This window comes from Peromyscus eremicus, chromosome 20, assembly GCF_949786415.1.
Source record: "Peromyscus eremicus chromosome 20, PerEre_H2_v1, whole genome shotgun sequence".
NCBI classification, from domain to species: domain Eukaryota; kingdom Metazoa; phylum Chordata; class Mammalia; order Rodentia; family Cricetidae; genus Peromyscus; species Peromyscus eremicus.
In genome coordinates, this window is record NC_081436.1 from 292,587 (window position 1) to 319,335 (window position 26,749).

Genomic DNA, 26,749 nt, shown 5'->3' on the forward strand with positions numbered 1-26,749 from the left:
TCTGAGCCATCTCTCCAGCCCCAGGAAGGGAATTTATTTAACTAAGGCTTATTATATGGCAGGAACTTTGCACTCATAGTAATCTGTATTTGTCTACTAATTCTCAATTGCAGGTCATTCACAATGATCTATATGGTAAATATTATTATCCTGGACTTAATAGGAAGGAAACTGACTCAGATAAGTTAAATAATCTGCTCCACTGTTGTAGCTAACAGCCAGGATGTGGGCACAGCTCTGTAGGCTGCAAAGGTACTGCACTTTCCCCCATCTCCTTTTTTGAGGTAAGAGTTTGTGTAATCAGGCTGGCCTAGAACTCTCTAGGTAACCAAGAATGACCTTAAACTCCTGTCATTCCTGCCTCTATCTCCCAAGTGCTGGCCTCTCTCTCTGCTCACTCTACCAAACAAGGGGGATGAACCAGCTACTCATCAGAACCTATAGAAGTGAGGTGTTTTGTTTTGTTTTTTTCACAGAGGTGCTTGGAACCTATGATAGACTGCATCAGTCTCCAGCCTGTGGCATAACCAATAGGATGATTCTAACACAGCCACACTGAAGACTGCCACAGAGCACACACATGCATCAGGAAGAGTGCTACCTGTTGAGCCTGGTCTCCAGGTGGCTGCTGAGATACTCAGACGGGAAGATGGTGTGTTCAAACACAGAGAAACTATACACATGATTCATTGCCAGTGCCAATTCGGTCAAGTTTAGATGTAGTTTGTCCATGCTGAAATGAAAAGTGGAACTTGGTTACGAGTCTGGCCTTGTCTGTTGGTATATGGGAAGGAAATGCCAGGCCATGTTCCTCAGACCCCTGTCACTCTTAAGGGACACTCAGCTTAGCACACACTGATGTTCTTCAAAATCGAAGTAGAAAATTCATACTCAGGTGCTTTTCTATGTCTATCAATCCCCACCAACTCCTCTGCTTTCTCTCCCTGTATTACCTCCCCTCTTTCCTTTTCTCCCTCCTTTAATGCAGAATCCATTTGGCCCTCAGGGGCCAGGGCCTCACTTAGTGACAAGGCTGCGGTTCTTCCGGTGACTCTCTGCTCCAGGCTTGTCCCTCTCAGGCTCTCCTTTCCTGGGAGCCTGCCTCTGCTTCATGGACTTCTTGTTCTTGGCTTTGCTGATGGTAGTGGCACAGTGCTTAGGTAGAAGCTTTGGAACAGACACGGTGGAGGGAGACACAAGTGTCATTGCTAACAACTGTAAGAGGATTCCTCCATCATTATCTGCTCCTCTCCCCACCCAACTAGCTTCTCTTTCTCTAATGGGACCTTTTTAGAATGTGCTTACCTCTTTCAGTGTTCATAAATATTTCCCCATGTACAGCCTCAAGTCCTAAGATGGCAGTGTCTTTCCAGGATGAGAGCACTGCTCCCCCACCCACATCTGAGGCCTTTCCTAACAGATAAATCCAAGGAAAACAGTCAGAGTTGAGAGCTCCACTTACCTTGTTTTGTAGGGTCCCAATGTGGGGAAACAACACTTTTTGCTACTTAAAACCATCATCCCACAGGCTGTACCCTTTATGTCTCATGAAGATAACTGCTCAAACTGTCACAGCCCTCCAAATTCTCAGTGTCCACTTGTATTCAATATTCTTTCCTTGTTTCTTCTTTTTCTTAAATATGTGTATACGTATCTTCCTTGCTAGCTAGCTCAAACATCAATCCTGCATTTATCCCTTCTCCATGTAGCCCTACAGAAAATACTAGCTCTCACTTGATACTCAAGTTGCCTCAAGGAATCACTTTGGAACTACTTTTAGAACAGATAAGAGCCACACAAGAAAACTAGTTTTGTTACTTTGTAGTCATGCATCCTATTCTTAAATCTAAATTCATTTGGTTCAAAAAAATTAAATAAAATCCACCTTGAGCACTTGGGAGGCAGAGCCAGGCGGATCTCTGTGAGTTCGAGGCCGGCCTGGGCTACCAAGTGAGTTCCAGGAAAGGCGCAAAGCTACACAGAGAAACCCTGTCTTGAAAAAACAAAACAAAACAAAAAAAAATCCACCTTGATAGACAAAGATACACTAATATGAAAGTATTTATGGTTGATTCAGAAATCAGTATCCAAAGATGTAACCCTATTAGTAATGCATCAATAATTATTTACTCAAATGTTAACTCTGAAGGGCTAACACTTGCTTGCAACAGTTCTGTGAGCAAACAATTATTCACACAAGACTTAGTCATTCCAGATACAGCACTGAGTAAGCCTGTTTATCATGCATGTAGTAGATATTAAAAATGAATGATGAATACAACTGTAAGTGTCCTTATTTGCATATCTTCTGTGCATCAATTACTTACATTCTTTCAATCTTGTATTTGTACTTCCCTTCCTCTTAAACTGGGACATTCCCAGAGATAGGGATCATGTGCCTTCTTTCTTGATCCTCACCCCAAACTGTTAGCCTAAGAAGTTAGTGTTCATTAAGCTTTACTTAATATAAGAGCCAACATGTATTGACTGCTGTGTATACCAAATATTTAGTGTGCTATTTCATTTAATCTTTATTATACCTCTGTGAAGAAAGTATTTTTTTGTTTGTTTGTTTTGTTTTTCAAGATAGGGTGTCTCTGTGTAACAGTCCTGGCTGTCCCGGAACTCACTCTGTAGACCAAGAAAGTATTTTTGTCTTTACTTGACATGTTAGAAAATGAAAAAGCTGAGTAATACGGTAACTGTCTATCTGTACTCACATACTTACACATATTATACATGTACAAACACATACACAAACACACCTTATTTCCACTCCTACCAAAGTTGCTACTATTCTGACTCAAACCCAGGAAGGGTGGGTAGTCTGGGAAATTCAAAACTCTAGGGACAAGAGCAAAACTAACTTCTTATTCCTGATTTTCTGATCTAATTATGACCAGATATTATGAGTCAGTCAAGGGAAGAAGAAAAGAAAAAAAAAAAAACAGAAAACAAGAATGTAACCTTGGGGATCAGCATTGGAGTGCTTAAAAATCTCCAGTTAGTTGTAAACTGGGATGCTGATGAACAGAAAGATTAACAAGACAGAGATCTGGGGACATTGTCCCAAGCATATGTGCACCATGCAAAGAAGACAAAGTTCATCTCCCAAAACTCTTCAAATAGAGCACAGATTTGAGTGACATTTAACTGTTCAAGTAAGAGTGTTTTTAAGTGCCTGAGCATATCCAAGCTACCACCACAGGTCCTGTGAAAACAAGAATAACATAAAATCACAAACTTACTTAAAACATTAGGACTTTTTGTGTGTGATTGCCACTTTGTAACTCAGTTGAGGAGTTCTCCAGCATGAACTTTGTTGATAGCTATCCCAGGTTATAATATCCAAAGGTTGTACATTGAGATTCTAATCCCGAGAGAGTGCTTGGAGTGACTATACTGAGAGAGGAACCCTGCCATAAACCAACGTTCACAAAAGCCCTACCCTACTCAAGAAAGAAAATTTGGCCTGTGAGAGAGAAACAAGGGTGGCTGGAGGAAAAGGCACTGAGGATGAGAAGGAAGACTGAACCAGGATGAGGGCCACCTGTTCGCTCAGGTTCCGCTGCTCAGCACAGATCTCCAACACACAGTTGCTGGTCTGCTTGGCCAGCTCTTCCAGGAAGGACTTGCAGTGGTGAAGACCGTGGTTCTTCAGGTGAGTGTACTGTGGGAGAAATGAATCACATCCTTAGTGCCTACCTCTTCCCACACTGCCCTCGCTCCTTGCCTGAGCCATCCTCTCCTACAGAAAAAGAGACAGAGACCAGAGGAAAGGATACATTCTCTATCAAACTGAGATGTTTGGGGACTCATTCACACACTCATTCCTGTTCCCTTCCTAGGATCAAAACCAACCCCTGGAACTGTGTTCTGAGAAACAAAGAAGAGACATGACTAGACAGATGTTAGAACTTGAGAGACAGGATATCCACCTCCTCCGGGCACATTTCATGAGTGCAGTGGACAAAATGAGCACAAATCAGGGGGAATGCAATGGTGTATCGAAGCATGGAAGGTTCCTCCAGGGTCATGGCAAACATCTTCTCAAAGGTACGGAGATGAAAGCTGCAGAGAAAGAAGATTGAAAATGAGGATTTAGAACCAGATACTTTCAAAATTTTTCTTCTATTTGCACTCCCTCCTACTTTCTATCCTATAGGGAGAAGGGAACCAAAGAATCTTAACCTTTCCAGGGTCTTACAACAGCTTCCAGGGCAGCAAAATGATATCCTTCCATTTCCTGGACAAAATTCACATTTCTTCCCTGGCAATCATTGCCTGGTTCAGGCCATCCCCTCTAATTCAGAAGTTCCAAATTCACATTCCCTTCAAAAAATGACACTTGGGCTCCAGAAAACCTACTTAGATTAATTGCATGAGACTTGCCTTTCCCTCAGAAGCACTATGTTTATGTGTGTTTAGCATGTGTGTGTTATAGCTCTCCATTTCTATAGATTGCAAAGAGCAGACATGACAATCGTGTTTCGATTTTTTTTTCCAATCCTTCAAGGAGTAGACTTACACATCACAGTGGTCAACTAATTACTGCCAAGTGTCATCTGTGGAAGACAATTAAGTATTCATTCTCCAACAATCCTATTCTCCAGCCCTCTCAACTATTTCTTATTTTCCCAATACTAAACTTCCACAACATTCATGTTTATTTTATTTTATTTTATTTTGGGTTTTTGAGACAAGGTCTTTTGGGACTCACTGGATAGCCTAGCCTGGCCTAAAACTCATAGCAATCCTCCTCCTATAGGCTCCCAAGTACTCATGTTTCTTTGTTTTTTGGAGACAGTTTCTTTGTAGCCCAAAAACAAGTAAGTAGCCAAGGATGACCTTGAATTCCTGATCATCCTTTTCCTACTTTCCAAGTACTGAGATTATAGATATCTGCCACTACACCTGGTTTTATGTCTTTTAAATCTCAGTGTCATGACTGGAGAGATGGCTAGGTGGTTCAGAACGTTTACTGGATTCCAGAGGACCCAGGTTCAGTTCCCAGCATGCATATCAGATGGCTCACAAACATCTGTAACTCCAGCTCCAGGCAACCCAGTGCCTTCCTCCATCCTTTGTGGGTACCCACATGCAAGCGGCATACACAGAGAGACATACATTCATACCCACAAATGAAAATAAATCTTTAAAATTATATGTCCTAAAAATTCAAAAGAAAAAAATAAAAAAAAAAACTTAAAAAGGTAACAAGAGAACTTGGAACACATCCTTTTAGTCCCAGAACTTGGGAGACAGAGGAAAGGAGATCTCTGAGTTCGAGGCCAGCCTGGTCTACAGAGTGAGTTCCAGGACAGCCAAGGCTACACAGAGAAACCCTGTCTCAAAAAACAAACACAAACAACAATACCAACAACAACACACACACAAAAAAAAAAAAAAAAAAACAGAGAAATAAAATGGACTGATAATTAACCAAGACACACCAGAAAATAGAAAGGTCAGAGGTTTCCACCAGCATTTTCTCTACTGAGTCCAGCATCTGGGAGTGAAAGATGATAAGGTTCATGACCTTGGCTAGGTCAGGGTTCTCATGTAGGTGCAAAGGTGCCTTCAACACACTGGTATATGCCTGTGATTGGAGTTGGAAAAAAAAAAAAAAAAAAAAGATAAATAGGATGAAGCCGAGCCTTGGGGCTATAATCTGTTCTTGGTGTGTTATGTCCTGTCTAGTCAGCAGTTTTCAAGGATTACTTAGTCTCTGAAGCAGAGTTTAAGAAATTAAAAATGGGGGAGAGACTTGTGGAAGAGGAGGAACCTGAGGATGGGGCCTACCACAAGACAAGAGCCTTACCTGTAGGCGGAACCAATCCAGCCTCAATCCAGAAAAGTCAAATTTCTCTTCATTATCAACTATAAAAAAAGAAGCAAATGTAAAAGAAAATGATAAAACAGCACCTAGTACCTGGCTACACAGAATGGCAGGCCCATTCAGAGTTTTCTTACCCAGTGCTCTGGCTGACAGACCAATATTTCCAGAAAAACTTTATTAGCCCTCCTAAGTGCCCTGACACCTTCACCTCCTTCCAGTTACCTTGCTTGAGATTCAGAGAGGACAAGGTGCTAACAAACGAAGACATGATGACAGACTCCTCCTCTGGACACACAGACAGGTTCTAAAAGAGAAGTAGGAGGTATTGTCAGTGCTCACAAGTTCCACAGGATGGAAAGTACAACCTCAGGCTCAGTCAGCCTGTGAAGGTAGAACTGCTGGCTTCCCAAAACAGAAAAGGAACAGACAACACAGCCCAGGATCCCTGCCATGTGGACTCCAATTTCTCTTTATTTTTCTCTCTTCTTGCTTAGGGGGAAAAAAATCTGCTGAGTTTATTCATCTTTAGTGTACACCAGCTTTTTGACACCCAAACTACAATTATTCAGTCGGAGTGGCTCCAGAAGGAAAAATTACCAAATCTCATGCTGGAATCCCCAAAGTGTCATCAGTGGGACATACCTGAATGATGTCACTGAGCACCAGGACATCAAACCTGGCCAGGTACTGAACATGGTACTGCTGAATCACTTTGATATGTCGTCGAACCAGAGCCCTGATCTCCTCCAGCAGGAAGAGGAGTTCTGCAATGCTCCTGTAAAGATAAAGACAAGGACAAAGACAGACGTCAACAAAACCATGAAGGAAGACACACAGCCATACAAAGCAGGGATTGAAATGTTCCGGATCATTTGATGTCCCCTTGCCCCCATCTCCCAGTCTAAGGACAGGGTTCTTAAGCAAATACTAACGAGTCAGAATAGTCTTCAGGTGTCTTAGTCTTGGTAACATTTTCTGTATGACGAACCAGCCAAGTGACCTCATCACGAATGAAAGACAGGGCCATGAAAGCAAAAAGGGCCTAAGAGAGAACAAAGCCTATTAGAATTTTCTACTTAAAAAATGGATTTCAATGTGGGCTAAAAAAAAAATGCACTCAGTTGATAGAGTGCTTACCTATCAGGTACAAGGCTCTGGGTTCAATCCCCAGAACAGGAAAGAAAATGGGTTTTAAACACAGAGAAAACTATTGAAATAATCTGTATGTGGTATAATTATATAGCCATACCAATAGCATCTAGAAACAGGCATACAGAAAGCTGAACCATATGACACAGAATCAGACACACACATGTTGGGCCTGGCTCATAGTCAATACTCCTCCTTCCCCACAAAATTAAATTTTAGAAATATTTTATGGGTATTTATATGACTTAAAACAGAAAGCAAGTTCTGTCATCAATTAGTTCACACTCAAATAGAAGATAGGCCAAGTCTACAAATAGCTGTTAGATGGCGTACTACGGTGGTGCCAAGGGAAAACACGAAACATTTGGATACTCTGAGAGTATCAGCACAGACACATACTAACTGGTCACAAGAGACTCAGAAAGAGGGCAGGAGAGACAGTTCCATTGGTAAAGTGGTTGTCATGAAATTATGAGGATCTGAGTTTAGTCCCCAGACCCCATGTAAAAAGAAGCCATGCACGGTGGCATGCACTCTTAACCCCAGTGATCAGGAGACTTCCAGATCCCTGAACTCACTGGTCAATCAGCCTTGCCTAATGCATGAGCCTCAGGCCAGTGAAAGACTGTCTCAAAAAAACAAGGTGGACAGCTTCTGAAGAACAGTACCTGAGATTGTCCTCTGACCTCCACACTCACATATGCTAATATGCACACACACACACACACACACACACACACACACACACACACACACACACACGAGGAGGGTTGGAAGTGCAGTATCTCATGAATGCTAAGGCAGCACCCACACAGTCATTGGTCACTATCCCTCCCCCGACATTTCTCTTGCCTTAGGACCCAGCAGGCCTGGTTCATCATTTAACACAGTCTCCAGCTCCTTCACAGCTATCCGAAGAAACTGCCGACGCTGACAGTGAAACTGGCCACTGAGGGAGGAAAATGGGAAGTGGAGAATATTGTCTTTCCCTCCCTCACAAGCTCCCCAGAAGTAGTGCAGAAGAGAGCTGCAGTTGGGGAGGCGCGTCAGGCAGACGGAAGGTTCAATGCTAAACTCAAACTTGGAGAGAAAATATAAGCATCTGTGGGGCTGCAGGAAGTTCTTGGGGGTGAGGACACAAGTCTGTACAGAAACTCAGTGTGCTGAAGTGAAAACAAAAGTCTGGGGAGATTCCTATCCCAGCCCCTCCGAGTACATGTCCCAACTGTACCTGTTTGCAATGGCATGCTCCTTGCTCTCCTTGACGTCTGCCACTCGCTTACTGTACCTGGAGATTGACATGTCAAGCACAGCAGGGTGTCATGCCACCAGTTAGTAAGTACAGGCACCCTAACCAGCAGGACTTTCACCCACTCTTCTCACCCTATACAAACAAGACTCTCAGCTTAGAGACCATCCTGCTCTATGCTTCATTCTGCAAAGACAATTACTACAGGAACCAAGCCAGGTTGTGATAATGCATGCCTGTCATCCCAGCACTCAGGAGGCAGAGCAGGAAATTCATGGGTTTAAGGCCAGCCAGGGATATATACAGAGAATCTGTCAAAAGAAAAAGTTTTTTTAAAAAAGGAGGGTACGGGAGTTAGGAGAAGAAAGGAGAAAGGAGGAAGAAAGAAGAGACAAGGAAAGAAGACAGTACACCACCATGGGAAGGAAACGACTTGCAGTGGTGAGCTGGGTTCCACCTTTCTCACACTGCACTCTGCTGGATACCTTCCTGCCAACCACTCTTCCAAATTTGATTAGGATGAGGAAGGGAGTCATAAATACCACCCCTGTTTGTAAGTAAAAATGTCACCACTGTCCCCACCCCCTCCCCTGCTTGCTCCAGGTCCCACCCACTTTGTCTTGGTATTTAGCTCACCAGTTATCTGTCAGTTTTTATCTCCCTCTCTGTTGGCTCCTCTTTCAACAAACAAGTTCAAAGCCTCTCTTATTCTGGAAACCCTCACTTGACCCCGACACCCTGAACTTCACCCATTCTCCCACATCACCAGCTCCTCCAAGACACACTCCTTTCCCTCTTCACCGTTCACTGACCCTTCCCATCTCACAAGGCCTTCAACACTGAACAATCTGTTCCTCTGAGGTCAATGTGAACTTCTGAATCATCAAATTAAGTAACCTTTTTTATTGCTGTGGTTCATCTGCAATATTTGACCATATCTTTTTTTTTTTTTCTATTAGAGACCTGCACCCAGAATCCCACACTAAATGGCCTCTGCCCTCTGCAACTCTTACTGTCTTCATTCATCCTGTCAGCTGCGGCCACAGCAATGGGGAGATTTTATAACCTCTCATTTCCCTTCTCCAAGCCTCTCCCTTTATTGAACTTAGCATAAAAATTAAAGGCATTTGGAATTGAAAACTATCTTAATTAAATCAGGATTCAACTCTACAGCACTGCTTATACTTATTTCAACCTCCATCCAGTACAAGAAAAGACACAAGATTAAGAATAAAAAAAAAATCTAGAATTATTTCATATTCCCACCTCTCACTAACTGAGGGACATTCAGACTGAGCCTCCTGTCTTATTTACATACATACAGAGTATGTCTGTGTATATATTTAAATATATATGTATACTTAAGTGATCATAAAGATCATAGAATGTCCTGAACTATAAATCATACATATTAGCTGCTGTCCTTAGTGACAGGGACCAAACAGCTTTCCCATCTCACCAGAAAACTTCATATATACATTTCTACTTCCTGTAACTTCTGTTAAAGAGTCATTCTCTCCTAACTTTGGAAATGCATTCTTCTTACTATGTTCTTGTTTCTTTGTTCTTTTGTAGAGGTCAAAGGACAGTGTTTAGGAGAAGGTTTTCTCCTTGCACCGTGTGGTTTCCAAGGATGGAACTCAGGTTGTCAGGCTGGTGACAAGTGCTGAGCTGTCTCACTAGTCCTTTGGCAACTTTTTTAAAACAAGAATACTAATCAGTTTAATCAATTGTTGAAGAACTAGTATTCTCATTACTGTGTTTTTGTTTGTTTCTCTTCAGCGCAGAGGATTAAACTCTAGGATCTTGCACAAGCTAGGCAAGCCTTCTACCTCTAAGTCATAATCCTACCCCTTAATATATTGTAACTAAGACAACCAGCGGGGGGCAGAATTTGGTAAAAAGCTATTATTAAAATACAGGCTGGGAATATAGCTCAGAGGTAGAATGCTTGCCTAGCATGTGCAAAACCCTGGGTTTGATCTCTAGCTTGTGAGTGGGGGAGAGAAAGAAAAGTTTGAAGTGTGTTGCCCTCCACATCCAGAACTTACCCTACAGAAACATTTGAGTATGTTCAAAAAATATGTCAACGGATATTCTCTAAAGTATTTGTTTAACTTGAAAGGCAGAGGCAAGGAATCTCCCTGTGTTCGAGGCCAGCCTGGTCTACACAGAGAGTTCCAGGATATCCAGAATACATAGAGAGACCTCATCTCAAAAAACAAAAACAAAAAATCATTCAAACAAAAAGAATTTGTTTAAAATGATCTTTTTAAATGGAAACAGTTCAAATGTCCATCAACAGGAAATTAAGGAGCTACACAAGCCTGCTCTTCAAGCTTGGTGACCTCTGATCCCTGAAACACAGGTAAAGGTGGAAGGAGAGGGCAGACTCTCCAAAATTGTCTTCTGATCTCCACTCTGAAAGCTACTTGCATCCCCCCCATCAGACACACATACACACAATAGGAAATTCAAGCCCTTTATTCCCAGTATTCAGGAGGCAAAGGTAGGCAGAGCTTTGTGAGTTCAAGACCACCCTGGTATACATAGGGAATTTCAGGCCAGCCAGAGCTCCATAGTGAGACCCTGTCTCAAAAAAATTGTGTGTGTGTGTGTGTGTGTGTGTGTGTGTGTGTGTGTGTGTGTGTGAGAGAGAGAGAGAGAGAGAGAGAGAGAGAGAGAGAGAGAGAGAAGGAGGGAGAGAGAGAGAGACTGGTTAAATAATGTTATAAATACATAATGAAATTTTATTCAAATTTTTTAAATTTATTTTATTTTATGTGTATGCATGTTTTGCCTGCATGTATGTCTGCATACCACATGTGTGCATGGTGCCCAAAGAGACCAGAAATGTCAGATACCATGAAACTGGAGGTACAGATGGTTGTAGCTACCATATGGGTGCTAGGAATCCAGGTCCTCTAGAAGAGCAGCCAGTGCTCTTAACCACTGAGTCATCTCTCCAGCCCCTCAACTATTAAAAAGAGTAAGTCTCAGGCAGGTGTCGTAGCTCATGCCTGAATCCTAGTATACTGAGACTGAGGCAGGAGGATTGCAGCAAGTCTGAAGCTAGCCTGAGCTACAAAGTCAGACCTATCTCAAGGAAACAACAAAAAAGAAAAAGTCTCTACAAACTGATATTTAAAGATAACTAAAACATAGTAATAATTTAATAGATCTGTAAATATAATGTAAAATGTAGAGCCAATGTTTTTCCAAAACTTCTTATATAAGGTTGAAAATGCATGCATACTTCTGTATATGTACACACACATACACACATACATACATACACACACACCTGTAGCACACACATCAAACCATTCTGGGAGGTGAGCCTTCATTTTTTTCCACATTTCCAGGTGCAGTATTTGCCACCAGAAATAAATAAAGGTAAACCCACCTTTCCCTTAATCCCATACCTTCCTCCTCCTCCTCTTGTAACTCCATTCTCCCTTCACAGCGACACTGAGTTAATTCCTTATCTCCCATTTACTCCTAAACTGAAACCAACTTTCAACCTCACCACTCTACTGATGTTGTTCACAGGACACAAAGATGACCTCTGTAGCAAAATCCAGTGAACTTTTCCAACCCTCATGTTGTTCGTTCTCTTTACATCGTCTAGCAGATGATGACGGGTCCTTCCATCTTGCCATGCTTTCTTCTAGTGGCTTGATTTTTCTCCTCATTGTCCATCATGGATTTTCCTGCCTCTGCTTGACCCTTAAATATCAATGTTCTCAAAAGTTTTGTCCCTGATCTTCTTCTTAAACAATCACACCTATTCATTCTCAGGGCTTTGATTACCATGTCACCAGCTGTCATCTAGTCCAGATAGTATGACTAGTTACTGAATCACATAGCAAGAGGCCTGACATACATAACCTGTATGTCCTACAGACATTTCCAATTCAGTCTGTTCAAAAATGAATCCATCCACAGGGCTGGAGCAATGACTCAGCAGTAAAGAGCACTTTTTGGGGTTCCAGCCCCACATAGAGGCTCACAACCATCTCCAGGTCCTGTCTAGAGGATCTGACACTCTCTTCTGGCCTCCAAGAGCACTGCACACACATGGTACACAGACACATATTCAAGTAAAACATTAATACACATAAAATAAAAATAAACTAAAAGTCTAAAAATAAAAAATTGAATCACAGTCTTTCCCCACACTTACTGTAGCTCTCATGTCTCTACCCTAAGGAATACCAGATGCCCATTCCAGAGATCTTGACATCCTCAATTTTTCCTAATTTACTAAATTAATCCCTGCCTCTAGCTTTACCCATCTAATCTTTTTCCCCTGGAGCAGTAATCTTCTCTAAAATGCAAATCTGATCCTTTCAACTGCCTCGTTTGAATTCATTCAATGACTCTGCATTCTCTTGAGCACAGATTTAAACTCTAAGGCATACCTTATGACATCCCAATTCACTGCTCCAAAACCAACTTTTACAGCCCTACCTTTGTAACCCACGCTGTCCCAGCACTGAGCAACTTGAACCTCTGAACACACTGTTCTCTTGCCTCAAAGGCTATGAACTTCAATCTAGATAGGCTGGCAAACACCTTTTAGTGCCAGCATTCAGGAACCAGGAAGATCTCTGTGAATTTGAGGTTAGCCTGGTCTACACAGTAAGTTCCAGGACATCCAAGGCTATGTAGAGAAACCTTTCTTCAAATACAGGGGCAGGGGAGAGAGAGAGAAAGAAAAGGGGAGAGAGCTGAGTTTCTTTCCTGCAACTGTCTAACTCATGTCTGCCTGTGTCCTGTTTTCTTTAGATCCTTCAAAGCCAGTACAAATGCCCTTAATGCCATTACTGCTTACACAGCACTTTGTATTTACACACCACAACCCCCTACTCTATCACAAGTTTGCCTATTTTCCAACAATTTGTAAACTTTTATTTTTTTAAGCTTAACGACAATTTTAGGGTCTAAGAGAAGACAAAGGGGGAGGGGAACAAGTCAGGCAAGCTGTAAATCTCAGCAACTACAGGGAGGAAATCGGTAACAGAAACAGAGAGAGCCAGACCATTTGTGTTAGAACAGAAGTCAGGCACACAGTGGACAAGCAACCTAATCACAAATAGGGTGAGAGTAAACTTCAGGGAATCTGTAAGAAAGCTCACAGTGTTAGGGAAAGCACATTTAAAATAGAAAAGAAAAAGCTAAGCTTTTCTGAGTAATTCAGAAGCTGCTGCCTTTTATTTTAATAAGGTCTCATTATGTAGCCTATGTTGCTCTTCCTGCCTCAGATGCTGAGTGCTGGGGTTACTGGTGCGTTCCACCAAACTCAGCTTAATACATTAGAAAAAAATTCAAATGCATAATACAATGTACCAGATCTTTTTCCGTACGCTTTACATATGGGAACTCTTCAGAACACTATGAGGTCATAGATACAATTTCATTTTGTTGTGGTTTGGTGTTTTGTTTGTGCCTACTTGATTTTGTTTTGGTTTTGAGATAGGGTCTTTTGTAGTCCAGACTGGCCTGGAAATCACTGTGGAGCAAGCAAAAGGCCAACCTTAAATTCTTGGTCCTCCTGCCTCCACCTCCCTGAGTGCTGGGATTATAAGGGTACACCACCACAACCAGATGGAAGGTATTGTTTTATTCACATTTTACAGATGAGGAAATTAAGCCAACGGCATGGAGAAATTAAGTAACCTACCTAGAGCTAGTCACAGAGCTAGAAAGTGGCTCAGCTTGAATTCAAACCAGGCAGTCTGGCCTCACAATATCTTAGTAACCTTTCTATCCCTAATATCCAGTGAGACACCAACAAAGAAAAGGTGTTTGATAAATATTTCAAAGTTAGAATTACCCATTACCACTTATACTTTGGGAAAAGGGATGTTGATGAGGCTATAACTCCCAAAAGATCAGTTTGATGTGCAAACCACTTACCCTTTCAAACTACTGAAGAGGTCCTCAGTAACCTTGTGCACTTGCAGCACATCCTCCCGGATGAGGGTGATGTACAGGGAGCCCTGCAGACACAGCTTCCACAGCTGTTGGCACTGGCTGTTGGAGTTGAGGCACCCATGACAAAGAAGAAACCCAACTGCAAGTGAACAAGAACCAGAGGGAGGCTTTTAGATAGTACACTCCTGGGAGTGCCACCTTGCCCTTCCCAGCTGCTCCCACAACTTACTTACGATCCATCGCTCCATCACTTCCACAGATAGATACTCGCAGGCCATCTACGAGAAGCAGGTAGAGAGGACCAAGTAGCTGTTTAGGACTTCTAAAGAAAGGACAGAGCCAGCAAGATGGCTCAACAGGAACAGGAGACGGCTACCAACCTGACAACCTGAGTTTAATGCACAGAACCCACATGGTGGACAGACAGAATTGATCCCCGAAAGTTGTCCTCTGACCTCTGTACTTGTGCTCCACCCACATGTGCCACAAAATAAATAAATAAAAATGCAATTTAAAATTTTCTAAATAAAAGTCTGGAGGAACTCATGCCTAGCATGCACAGGGCTCTAAAAACAAAAACATTTCATTTACTGGAGTGGATTAAGGCACTTTGATGAGACAACAGCTAGGAAGCTGTCATGAAGGAAAGGGGGCCCTGGAAGGGGACTAAGGGGCAAGTACATAGTTGAGGAAAAGAACAAGGTTGAGCTGGAAGGAAGAACAAATAAAATGTATAGCATGACATCAATACTGAGACACTTTCAAAAAGCTTCAACTCAAAATCTCATAATTTCTTTCTCCATTGTGTTCTTTAATCACACCTGAAGTGTAAACATTCATTTGGAACTTATCCATGACCTCACAGCATCAGTTGTAAATTTGTGCACATGTACACATTTATGCATATTCATGACATCATCTGTCTTCCTCAATCACTCTCTACTTTATGTTTCTGAGACAGAGTCTCTCATTGAACACAAAGCTCATAGCTGATTGGCTTAGCTGACCAGACGCTCCAAAGATGTGCCTGTCGCCACTCCCCAGTGCTGAGGTTACACACATAACACTGTGTCCAGCTTTTATACAGTTGCTAAGAATCTGAACTCATATAGCAAAGCAATCATCTCACACACCCCACCCCCACCCCACACCCCATGTTTTTATTGGTTTTGGTCTTTTGAGACAAGTTCTTGCTATATAGTCCTGGCTGGCCTCAAACTTGTGGCAATCCTCCCACTTCTTCCTGCCAAGTGCTGAGATTACAGGGTACACAGATACAGGATATTACAGATACACCACTATGCCCTGCCTCCAGTTGCATTTCTATGGCATATCTTCCTTTCAAGACTATAAATTCTTTGAAGGAAGGTACCAGCCTCATCATAGATGAGTAACATTTATTAGTCAATTGACTCCTAATGCAAATTCCTTCTTATGCCTAATGACTCCACTTCTTTTTTGTTTGAATTTTGAGTCAAAGTCTTACTATAGCCTTGGCTGGCTGGGTACTTGTTATATAAGCAGGGCTGGCTATGGCCACATAATAGTCCTCTTGCCTCAGTCTCCCAAGAGCCAGGGTCACAAGTATATGTGCCACCACACCACACTAACTCAGTTTCATCCATTTGTTAATTCAGCACATACTGATTGGTTCAATCAGAAGCACAAATTAGTAATGACTTTTTAGCTTAAGAAGAGACCAACCAAGAAGCAGGCCCTAGAAGAATGCTGAAACAGCCCTGGAGCTGATGTTTCCCGAAAGAAGCACCTTCTAGAGAGAGCCTTGGCAGAGAATTCCTCTCCTAACAGAAGGAAAGGGGAACTCACTGTGTCTGAATTGGCAGGGTTAATCATGGCTGGGGGGCTGCTGATGAGGCTTAGAAGCTGGGCACTGCGCCACTGCTCAGCACCCTGGTTCCTCCGAACAAAGAGGAAGTGCAGAGAGAGGAGGGCCCCACTCACAGCCTGTGAAAAAAATAAATAAATCCTTAATGTCAAAGATGGGATGAATGCTTCTGCCTGGATGATTCTCCCAACTCTCAGGGAGCTCACCTTTGTGTGAGGTCCAAATTCTTCAGTCAGCTTCTTCAGAGGATGATCATACTCTAATACCATCTGGCCCAGGCGAGCAAAACTGGGGTCACTGGAGGAAAGCAGAAGAGAGAGGAGTTATGGGCCTTTCCCTATATATGTAGAAGATAATGTATATGTGTACAGAGGCTGGCATTCCCTATCCCCTCCAAAGACAGATATGCTAATCTGTGAATTACATATACTAATGTCCAACCGTAGGCATACCAAGCTATGGTTAGAAATACTCACACAAGGCAGGCAGTGGTGGCACATGTTTTAATCCCAGAACTCAGAAGGCAGAGGCAGGCAGATCTCTATGCGTTTGAGGCCAGCCTGGTCTAGAGAACAAGTTCTAGAACAGCCAGGGCTACTACAGAGAAAACCCTGTCTTGGAAAAAAAGAAAAAAAGAAAAAAAGAAAGAAAGAAAGAAAGAACTACATGGTTTTGGACAGACCCATGAAAGTTTCTCACTTGTAGGTAGACAAGGCTGGATGCATAATAGCTAGTCTATAATTTTGCATTTGCTAGTCTGTATCAAACATGCCTGGAGCCAAATCTCTGAAAATCCCAAACGGGAGATAATCATCCAAAGCTTATCTGTTAGATAAAGCTTGAACCAAGACACCCATACAGACATGGGGGAAGGCATGTCACATACAGGACATTGTTCTGTGTCTCACTTTCGTCTTTCCAGTCTTCATTTTTTTCACCCTTTAAATACTTATATTGCATTAATAAATGGAGGACAGAACTGCAGATAATCCGACATCCATTTCTATTTCGTTTCCAATTATCCTTAATATGCATTATCTTACATTACTTACCTCTGATGGCTTAACCTTACTGGTATTAGTCCTACTGATACTAAAAAGAATTATCTTTGCCTTTTATAATAACCTGAGAAGCAAAGTGGAAGCCAGTCAAGGATTATAAATAGATCAGAGATAATACAGAGTGGATAATCCACTGACAGAGATTCAACAGTTAACTATATGTGAAAGTGTATCTTATTTTGCCTGGGACACAACATGGATTATAGGTTTTCATATGAGAAATCATGATATCAAGTTCCTTTGTCTCCATCCACTTCTTGCAGCACCACAGGTGAGGCTCTTTTTGTTTGTTTGGTTGGTTGGTTGGGTTTTGAGACAGGATTTCTCTGTGTAGCCCTACCTGTCCTAGAATTCATTCTGTAAACCAGGCTGGCTTCCAACTCAGAGATCCACCTGCCTATGCCTCCCTACTGGGATTAAAGGGGTGTGCCACCACCGCCTGATACATGTGAAGTTCTTTATTTCCTCCTAACTTACCTGTGCCCATGCAGCATCTCATGGGCACAGTTGTACATGCCAATAAGTATCCGGCGGTCCTCAATTCGTGACAGGAGTAAGATGACTGAGGTGTAAGTCACGATTAAATCCAGGTAGCTCCGAGTGAAGTCAAAGTTGAGATTCTACAAAGAAATACATAGGAATCCCCAGATCGGTATTAACCTGGACCACCCTCTGCTTCTCCAACCATTCCCTACAGTACTCAATGTTTATTAGAATTAGAACCAATAGTATATGTTTTCAGAAGAAAATTGAAACAAAAGCAGGAGCTAAATATGAGCTCAAGATACTGGAGAACCTGGAGCCACGCACTAGTCCATAATCACAGCTGCTCAGGAGACTGAGGCAGAAGAGTTACAAGTTTAAGGCCAGCTCAGACTATGGAGTAAGTTTCAGGCCAGCTTGAACAAATTAGTGAGACTCTCACAAAAGCATGGTGACACACACCCTTAAAACCAGCACTTGGAAGGCAGAGACAGGTGGGTCTCTGAGTTTAAGGCCAGCCTGGTCTGCAGAGCAAGTTCCAGGACAGCCAGGGCTACATAGAGAAACCATGTCTTGAAGAAAAAAAAAAGAAGTAGTTTTAAAAAATAAAAGTAGGAGCCAGGAAGTGGTGCACGCCTTTAATCTCAGCACTGGGAAAGCAGAGGCAGAAGGATCTCTGAGTTCGAAGCCAGCCTGGTCTACAGAGAGAGTTCCAGGACAGCCAAGGTTACACAGAAACACTGTCTCAAAAAAAAAAAAGTAAGAATTTAAGTCAATAGTAGAGCTCTTACCTAGAATGCACAGGACCCTAGCTTCAAAGCCCAGTATGAAAAATAAACAAAAAAAAAGGATACAAAGATACTAGGAAATAAGGTATTGTTGGGGGATTAAAGGAAGTGAAATAAAAATATTGCTGTATAATTTTGTGTTATTTAAATTACATTGATGATCTGCTCACTATTTAAAAGCATTTAACCTTAGCACATTTTTAAAAAGATTTACAGTACCTATGGCCATCAAAATGGCTCAGTAGGTAAAAAACACTTGTTGCCAAGCCTAACTATCTAAATCTGACCCCTGAAACCCACATGGTAGAAAGAGAGAATTGACTGCCCCAAGTTATCCTCTGACTTCCATACATGTGCTATGGCACATGAACACACACACCCTCCCACCTACATACACACAATAAATAAATACATATTTTAATTTAAAAAAAAGAACCATAGTCCTGAGAAGGAACAAATAAATAGTCATTTGTCCAAGTCTGTCCCACACTTCCTTGTCTCAGTGTACGCTTGGTCTTTAATTTTCTTCTACAACACAAAAATGTTACAAAGACTCTTACGATATCAAAATGGCACTGGCAGGCATCAATGGTGTTGAGAAGTTCGTATACATGATCCTGTGGGTAGAAGTGAAGAACAAAATGAGTAAGAAGGTGGTAATGTGAGCTACTAAGACAGGAAGTGATGACCTCCCTGGAGATCTACCTTAAGGAAGGGCATTATTCAAAAGAGGGAAGACTATCCTTCTCCTCACAAGCTGTCAGTGACCGCCATAAGGCTACCTGGCCACAGGCACAAGGCACTAATGTTCATGAACATAATGCCTGACTTAAGATCCCTGGACCTCATTTTCACACAAGAGGAAATTAAAAAAAAAAGAAAGAAAGCCAAACTTAAAAACTTGTTTCAAGACAGGGTTTCACTGTGTAGCTCTGGAACTCACTTTGTAGATCAGGCTGGCCTCGAACTCACAGAGAACAGCCTCTGCCTCCTGAGTGATGGGATAAAAGGTGTACACCACCACGCCCAGCTAAAAATTTGGCATTTGTTAAAAAATAAAATTGACGTTCTTTTCTAAAGAACAAGAAGAGAAAAATTTGAAAGTTCTCCATACAAAGACATGATAGTGTTTAAGAAAATAGGAATGCTAGTTATCCTAATTTAACAACAGTACACTGTATGCATATATCAAACGATTGCACTATATCCCACACATTTGCATGATGTACATGAATTATTTTAAAAATTGAAAAAGCTCAAATACAATAAATATATTCTTACCATATGATTCAACAACCCTTGTGAAATGAAAAACAAATCCCTACAAAGATTGTACTTGACCTTTAATAGCAATTTGTACAAACTGATTCAAATCTGGAAGCAATCCACCAACCAGTAAATAAATTAACCATTTGTATCCATACAATGGAATAGTTCCCAGCAAAAATAAGTAGTGAATCTTTGATACATGAAACAACACAGACAAATCTCAAAACACAAAAGAATACATGCTGATCAGACTCCATTTATCTGAACCTTTAGAAAAGAAACATCATTCTAGAGAGCAGATAACAGTTGCCTGAGACCAAGAGTGCAGGATAAGAATTGACAAGGGGTAGCTGAGCATCGACTTTAATCCCAGCACTCAGGAGGCAGAGACAGGCAGATCTCCATGAGTTCGAGGCCATCCTGGTTTACAGGGAGTTCCAGGACAGCCAGAGCTATGCAGAGAAGCCTTGTCTCAGAAAAAAAATAATAACGCATGTTCAATATGTAAAAATTAGAAAATACAGATGAGCTTAATTCTAATTAGGGTAGTGTTGTTGCTGTAACACAGGCTGACCTCAAATCCCTTATGTTGCCTCTGCCTACCAAGTCCTGGGATTATAGACATCTGCCACCACATAAAGCTATTAGTTTTTCACTTTTGTTTGTTGGGTTTAGACTTTTTGAGACTGTAGCCTTGGCTCAAATACACAATGATCTTCTTAGCTCTGTCTCTCCAATGATAAGATTATAGGCATGAGCCACCATGCCCAGCAATTAATTGTTTTTTAAATCTGTATTCAAATGCATGTTTGTACATGCACACACACTCACATGTGTGCATGTTCTCGTGTGTGAGTACTAACATACATGTGTTACAGTAGGAATGTAGAGATCAGAGGACAACTTTGTTGCTGGTTCTCAACTTCCACCTTGTTTAGGATTGCCTCTTGTTTTTTTGTGTGTATGTTTGTTGTTGTGGGGTTTTATTTTTGCTACTGTTTTTGAGACAGGGTCTTACCACATAGCCCCTACTACCCTGGAACTCAGTATGTAGGTCAGGCTAGTCTCGAACTTACAAAGATCTCTCTGCGCTGGGATTAAAGGCATAAACCACCACACCTAGTTTCCATGGGATTATCCTGTCTCTGTTTCCAACTCACCTTAATAGCATCAGGATAAAGACACACTAGTGTACTGGCTTTACCAGGGTTCTGGGGATCCAAATTCAGGTCCTCACATTTGTATGTAAGGACTTTACTCACTAAGCCATCTGCCCTCCACCAATTTTTTTTTTTTTTTTTGAGCTGAGGACCGAACCCAGAGCCTTGCGCTTGCTAAGCAAGCGCTCTACCACTGAGCTAAATCTCCAACCCCTCCACCAATTTAAAAAAATTTATTTTATATGTATATGTATGTGCCTGAGGGTATTATGTGCACCATGTGTGTGCAGGTGTCTGTGGAGGCCAGAAAGAGTGTTGGATCCCCTGAAACTGAAGTTACAGGTGCTGAGAAGCAACCCCAAGTCCTCTGAAAGAGCAACAAGTACTCTTAAACACTAAGCCATATCTCTAGCCCCTTCCATCCCCAGTTTGTTTTTTTTTTTGTTTTTGTTTTTGTTTTTGTTTGTTTTTCGAGACAGGGTTTCTCTGTGTAGCTTTGCGCCTCTCCTGGAACTCACTTGGTAGCCCAGGCCGGCCTCGAACTCACAGAGATCCGCCTGGCTCTGCCTCCCGAGTGCTGGGATTAAAGGCGTGCGCCACCACCGCCTGGCCATCCCCAGTTTTTAAAACTCATAATCCCACCACTCAGAAATTTCAATCTTCTGTATGTAAATTCTATGTAAATATGTATTTTAGAGACTGATTACATCTTAAACTGCATTGTAATTTTCTCTTAACATTAAATATGTAAAGAATATGTAATATGTAAAGAATGTTTTTGCATGCCAACTAATGTAACATATGCTATCATCTTTAACAACTGCATAATATTTATTTACAGTCAGATCCTGAGCTTTTAACTGAATTTTTATTGGCTATATTAATTATCAAATTGACACTACTACAAACAACGAGTCAGAGTACATTCTTGTACATGTGTCTTTGCACTTCTATTTCTTTAAGACAAGTTCTAGAAGTATAATTACTTCATTAATTTTTCAGTTTTGAAAGGCATCATCAATTTACATTTCAGAATGATATATGAAATAATTTTTAATGTTTCCTTAATTTCCAAAAGCAGCATTATCCTTTAAAATCTAAACAAATTATCGCTTATGTGCTACAGCTACTGAAAGCTTTTAACAAGACAAATCCAAACTGAGACATATTCTGAACAACTTTCCTGGACTCTTCAAAAGGTCAGGACATGAAAGACAAAGGCAAGAATTATTATACCAAATTGAGTGCAAACATAGGCTCTGTATTAGCCAATAATATTGTAGAATATTATATTTCTTAGCAGGATAATTGTAATAGGATTATGTAAGAAATATTCCTGTCCTTTGCAGATGTATGATAAAATATTTTGGGAAGGAAATATGATGTCTGCAAATAAGTAAAATGGTTTGTGTGGGCAGGGGAGAATGAGTGACAAGCAATATGGCAAAATATTAACAATTAGGAGATCCAGAAGAAAAGCAGCATTTATTATACAGGTTGACTATCCCTGTTCCAAAATGCTTAGGACCGAGTGCCTCATATCTTGTATATTTCAGATTTGGAAATGTTTACATGTATATATAGAATGTCTTGGGGATGGAACCCAAATCTAAACATGAAATTCATCTGTTTCATGCACAGCTCATATACATGGCCTATGTGGGTTTGAATGAGATTATTATCGAAAATGTGATCTCTCAGCTTCCTGCTCCTTCCTCCCGATGCCATTCCTCCTTTGCTATTAGGGATTCTCCCTGTAGAACAGTATCTTCTATATGTTGCCTGGGTCATGGTATCTTATCATACAATAGAAAAGTAACTAATACATAGCCTAATGATAACTTTATGCAATTTTTTGTGGTCTTATATTTTGACTGTAACTGGTCACATAGTCAGACTTACAGCAGTCATGTCAATGCTCAAGAAGTTTCAGATGTTAGAGTATTTGAGAATTTAGATTTTCAGGTTAGAGATGAGCAACCAGTACTACATTTACTTTTGCGGGGTCAGGGGTAGTAGGTTCAGACAGGTTTTCACTCTGTAGAACAGGCTGGCCTCAAACTCAGAGATCTGTCTGCTTCTGCCTTTCAAGTGCTAGGATTAAATGTGTGCATTACCATGCCAGACTAACATTTGAAATGTTTTACTATGTTTATAATAAAATATGGGGGGAAATCTTTAATGTAAAAAAGGTGTGGCCTATATACAAATCTCCTAACACTCACAACAAAAACTAAACTAAACTGATTCAAAAATGTACAAAGAACTTAAAGAAGCTATTTCTCCAAAGAAGATATACAAATATACAATAAAAACAATAAAAGAAGCCTGGTAGTGGTGGTGCACACCTTTAATCCCAGCACTTGGGAGGCAGAGGCAGACAGATATCTTGAGTTTGAGGTCAGCCTGGTCTACAGAGTGAGTTCCAGGACAGCCAGGGCTACACAGAGAAACCTTGTCTTGAAAAGCTGAAAAACAAACAAATATAATAAAAGACACATAGAATTGCCAATTAGCAAGACAAATTACAACAGCAATGAGACAAGAGTGTGGCTGAGTGTTAGGGCTTTCCCTACTATTTGTGAGACCTGAGGGTTGATACCCACTATCCAAAAACAGCTGTTGATCAGAATGTAGATAAAATATATCCCTTATATACTGTTGGTAGTCAATTAAATGGTACACCCACTATGAAAAAAGAAAAAAATAAAACAATATAGTAACCAACTCCTGAAGTTTTCCTCTGACCCCCATGCACACAGCAGGACACATGCATACTCACATTCCCACACATGATAATAATAAAATTAAATTTTAAAAAATGAATTACCCAAATCCAATAGTTCCACTTATGGATATCTCAAAGAATTAAAATCAAGATCTGAAAGGCAATTGAACACCTACATTCATAGCAGTATTAGTAACAACAGCTAAAACATGAAGGCAACCCAAATTGTTCTGTCTTAAAATGGAGGAAATTCTCCAATATTCTATCACATGGATGAACCTTAACACATCCTACTAAGTTAAACAAGCCCAGTCACAAAAAGATAAAAGGTACCACTTACAAAAAAGTTAGCATTCTTAAAATCATAAAAACAGAAATAGAATGATTGCCATCAAGGGCCGAGGGACAGGAAAAATGAGGAACTGTTGTTTAAAATGTGGAGAATGTCAATTTTACAACATGAAAAGATAGTTATGTATTATGACGGCATTTAATATCACTGAATTGTATACTTAAAATGGTTAAGGTAGTAAATTTTATTGTTTGTGTACCACACTAAAAACTGCAAAGGGGACCAGGGAAATAGCTCAACAAGGTGGAAACAGAACAAACTCCTGAAATGTGTTCTCTGACCTCCACACCCATGCCGCAACACATACACACACCATACACACAGTTTACACCTGCGGGTGAAGGCATTAGCCTTACAAGTCCAGTGAACCCACAGATGTAATTACACATCTGTAATTGCAGCACTCCTGCAGCAAGATAGGAGGCAGCAATAGCAGACTCGGTAGGATGTTCACATGGGCCAGCCAGCCTGGAATGTGAAGCCCAGCAGCAGAAACAAAGCCTGCAAGGAGAGAACCAACCTCCGAAAGTTGTCCTCTGACCTTTGTGGGGGGACCACCCACCACCCCCACATTTCCCCTGCTCTTGAGTAGAAGTAGCATGAAATATTAGATAGAAGGATTTAAAGTTGGGAGAAACAGATAGAAAATATAGGATAGCCTCAAGAGGACCTGGAACCTATTCCAACAGGCCCAACTGTCTCTGCCCTAGGGTATTTATAGAAACACCAAGGGGTGGAGCAAAAGACCTCCCCCAGGCACAGCCCAGCGCAGACCATCTCAGACCATCTCAGACACCTGCACTCAGGCCCATGATCCAATCATTCTCTCTATGCAGACATGCTGGGTAAAGCCACTAGGAAACCTGAAAATGGTCTCCCACAGACCTTCACACTCGCTCCTCAGCATAAACATGCCTGCAAGTGCACACACACAGCACACATAAATATACAAATATAAAAGAACACTGGGAAAACTATGGCTCAGTAAACTGAAGCCAGCCATAATCCATCGCCAAATTATTTAATTTTTATATCTGATGCATAGTATTCTAAGTACTTAGTGTGACTATATTAATACTATTTGTTTTAAGTTTGGGTTTTGTTGTTGTTTTTGAAACAGGGTTTTATGTAACCCAGCCTAGCCTAGAACTCAATATGTAGCTGAAGATGACTTTGAACTTCTGATTCCCCTGCATCTACCTCCTAAGAACTGGGACTGTAGGGTGTGCCACCAACTACATCCACCCTATGTATCTCTTGAAGTAAAAAAAAAAATATGGTATTTCATATATAGTTAATTAGCAATACAATTTAGACATCATTGCATATCAGTACCTCTCTCCTCTTTTCTTTCAAGAACTTGAGTCAAGCAACAGAAATGAACAACTACTAAGAAGCTCAGCCTCTGAAGCCCATGTCAACACTGGCTCAAGGACTCACCCGGAATTCCATGACGTCCACAAATGACTGGTAGTAGTTGGTGAGGAATCTAATTATCTCAGCTTTTTCACGATGTACTGGTCCTAAATGTTGCTGAGAGAAACACAAACAAAACAAAACATGTAAAATAAGAAAAGCGATTGATCCAAGTAACTAAAAGCTAGGAGTACTACTCAAACATTCTTAACCATTGAGCAATCTCTCCAGCTAATTACTCAATCATTCTTAAAAGGGCAAAACATGCTGGGGAGGAATCAGAAGCTTGCCAGTGTTCTCCAGTCTCTACACAGAAATTCTCTATCTCGATTGATGGCCACATGTGATTCTGACTACAAGCAGAAGGCTGGCTGAAAGATTTCCAATTTCCTTTCAGCTGAAGAGGTTTGCTATATAAATCAATAGGAAAAGAAGCAGAATATAAAAATACTTTGCATAGATTGTGAGAACTCTATGGTTAAGACAGGGAAAAGCACAGGATCTGCAATTCGATGCATAGCATCCAGCAGTAAAGAAACATAGTGTGGGTATCAAGAACTACAGTAGAAGATGTGCCCTGTGGGGCTAATGGAGCTGCCTCTCTGTAAGCACCAGTGTCATGAACCTGGCTCACAAGGGCTGTGCTCCGGCTCACCACGGAAGACTCCCATCTGAGCTCACAATCCTCAATACCTGAAGCCCTGTATATGAGCCTAGAAAAACTAAGAGATGGCTACACTTGAAGACAAGCAGCCAAAAGTGGAGAATCTGAGTCATGCAAGAGTAATGTCACAGAAAGGGAGAAAATAGGCCCAAGTTCTCACCGTGCTATTTCGGACATCTATGTTGGGAAATTTCTTGTTGATGTACTTGAGACTTGATTCCATGGACTTTTCCAATAAGAAAGGTGGCTTAGATTTTGGATCTGAACAGGTCTGCACAGACAAAAATAAAATAAAACCACTATATTATATTTCCACTCAGATACACACCTCTAACTGATCATTCATTCCTACTATCTCTCTTGGAAATGACTGTCTGGAAATTCATTATAAATGCATGAGAGTAGGTGAGAAACAAGTTCCAGACAGTGAACCAGCACCCCTAAGAGCTAACAACCTGGCATCTTGTCTTAACAGAGACTTGATTCTAACACAGAGAAGAAGCCTCTTCCCCGCCCCTCCGCTGAAACCGGAAGTATCGAGAAAAGTGGCTGCTCAAAAGTTGGACTTTATATAAAGCTTGGTGTCACAGTTCTGTCCAGTACATGAGGATCTCACCCTAAGAGGCTTTCATAGATGACATGAGGACACAGAAACCATATTCCTGGCGCTTTACTACAAGTGCACAAATGTCCCTCCCATAAGTCCCTTCTTTTCTCTCCCAGGAGAGTCTCAAAATTACCCACCTTTATTTCTACTTCCTACAGCTTGCCCAGCCCCTGGCTTACCTCTCAACATCAGCTTTGC

The 26,749-nt window shown here is 41.2% G+C and overlaps 1 protein-coding gene across 1 annotated transcript in view; it reads right to left on the bottom strand.

Annotated features, from left to right (window-relative positions):
- The window catches only part of Nckap1l (NCK associated protein 1 like), a 46,552-nt gene that overhangs the window by 19,049 nt on the left and 754 nt on the right, over positions 1-26,749 (bottom strand). Inside the window, exons 2-20 of the mRNA XM_059247818.1 lie at positions 26,105-26,215; positions 25,305-25,397; positions 18,916-18,972; positions 17,562-17,704; positions 16,230-16,320; positions 16,005-16,142; positions 14,407-14,455; positions 14,160-14,316; positions 8,220-8,276; positions 7,841-7,937; positions 6,772-6,881; positions 6,482-6,614; positions 6,062-6,143; positions 5,822-5,880; positions 5,454-5,599; positions 3,939-4,071; positions 3,551-3,670; positions 1,022-1,167; positions 602-733 (exon numbers count right to left, since the gene is read on the bottom strand). Coding sequence (XP_059103801.1) covers positions 602-733; positions 1,022-1,167; positions 3,551-3,670; positions 3,939-4,071; positions 5,454-5,599; positions 5,822-5,880; positions 6,062-6,143; positions 6,482-6,614; positions 6,772-6,881; positions 7,841-7,937; positions 8,220-8,276; positions 14,160-14,316; positions 14,407-14,455; positions 16,005-16,142; positions 16,230-16,320; positions 17,562-17,704; positions 18,916-18,972; positions 25,305-25,397; positions 26,105-26,215 — 2,054 coding nt within the window. The remainder of the gene's footprint in view (positions 1-601; positions 734-1,021; positions 1,168-3,550; positions 3,671-3,938; positions 4,072-5,453; positions 5,600-5,821; positions 5,881-6,061; positions 6,144-6,481; positions 6,615-6,771; positions 6,882-7,840; positions 7,938-8,219; positions 8,277-14,159; positions 14,317-14,406; positions 14,456-16,004; positions 16,143-16,229; positions 16,321-17,561; positions 17,705-18,915; positions 18,973-25,304; positions 25,398-26,104; positions 26,216-26,749) is intronic.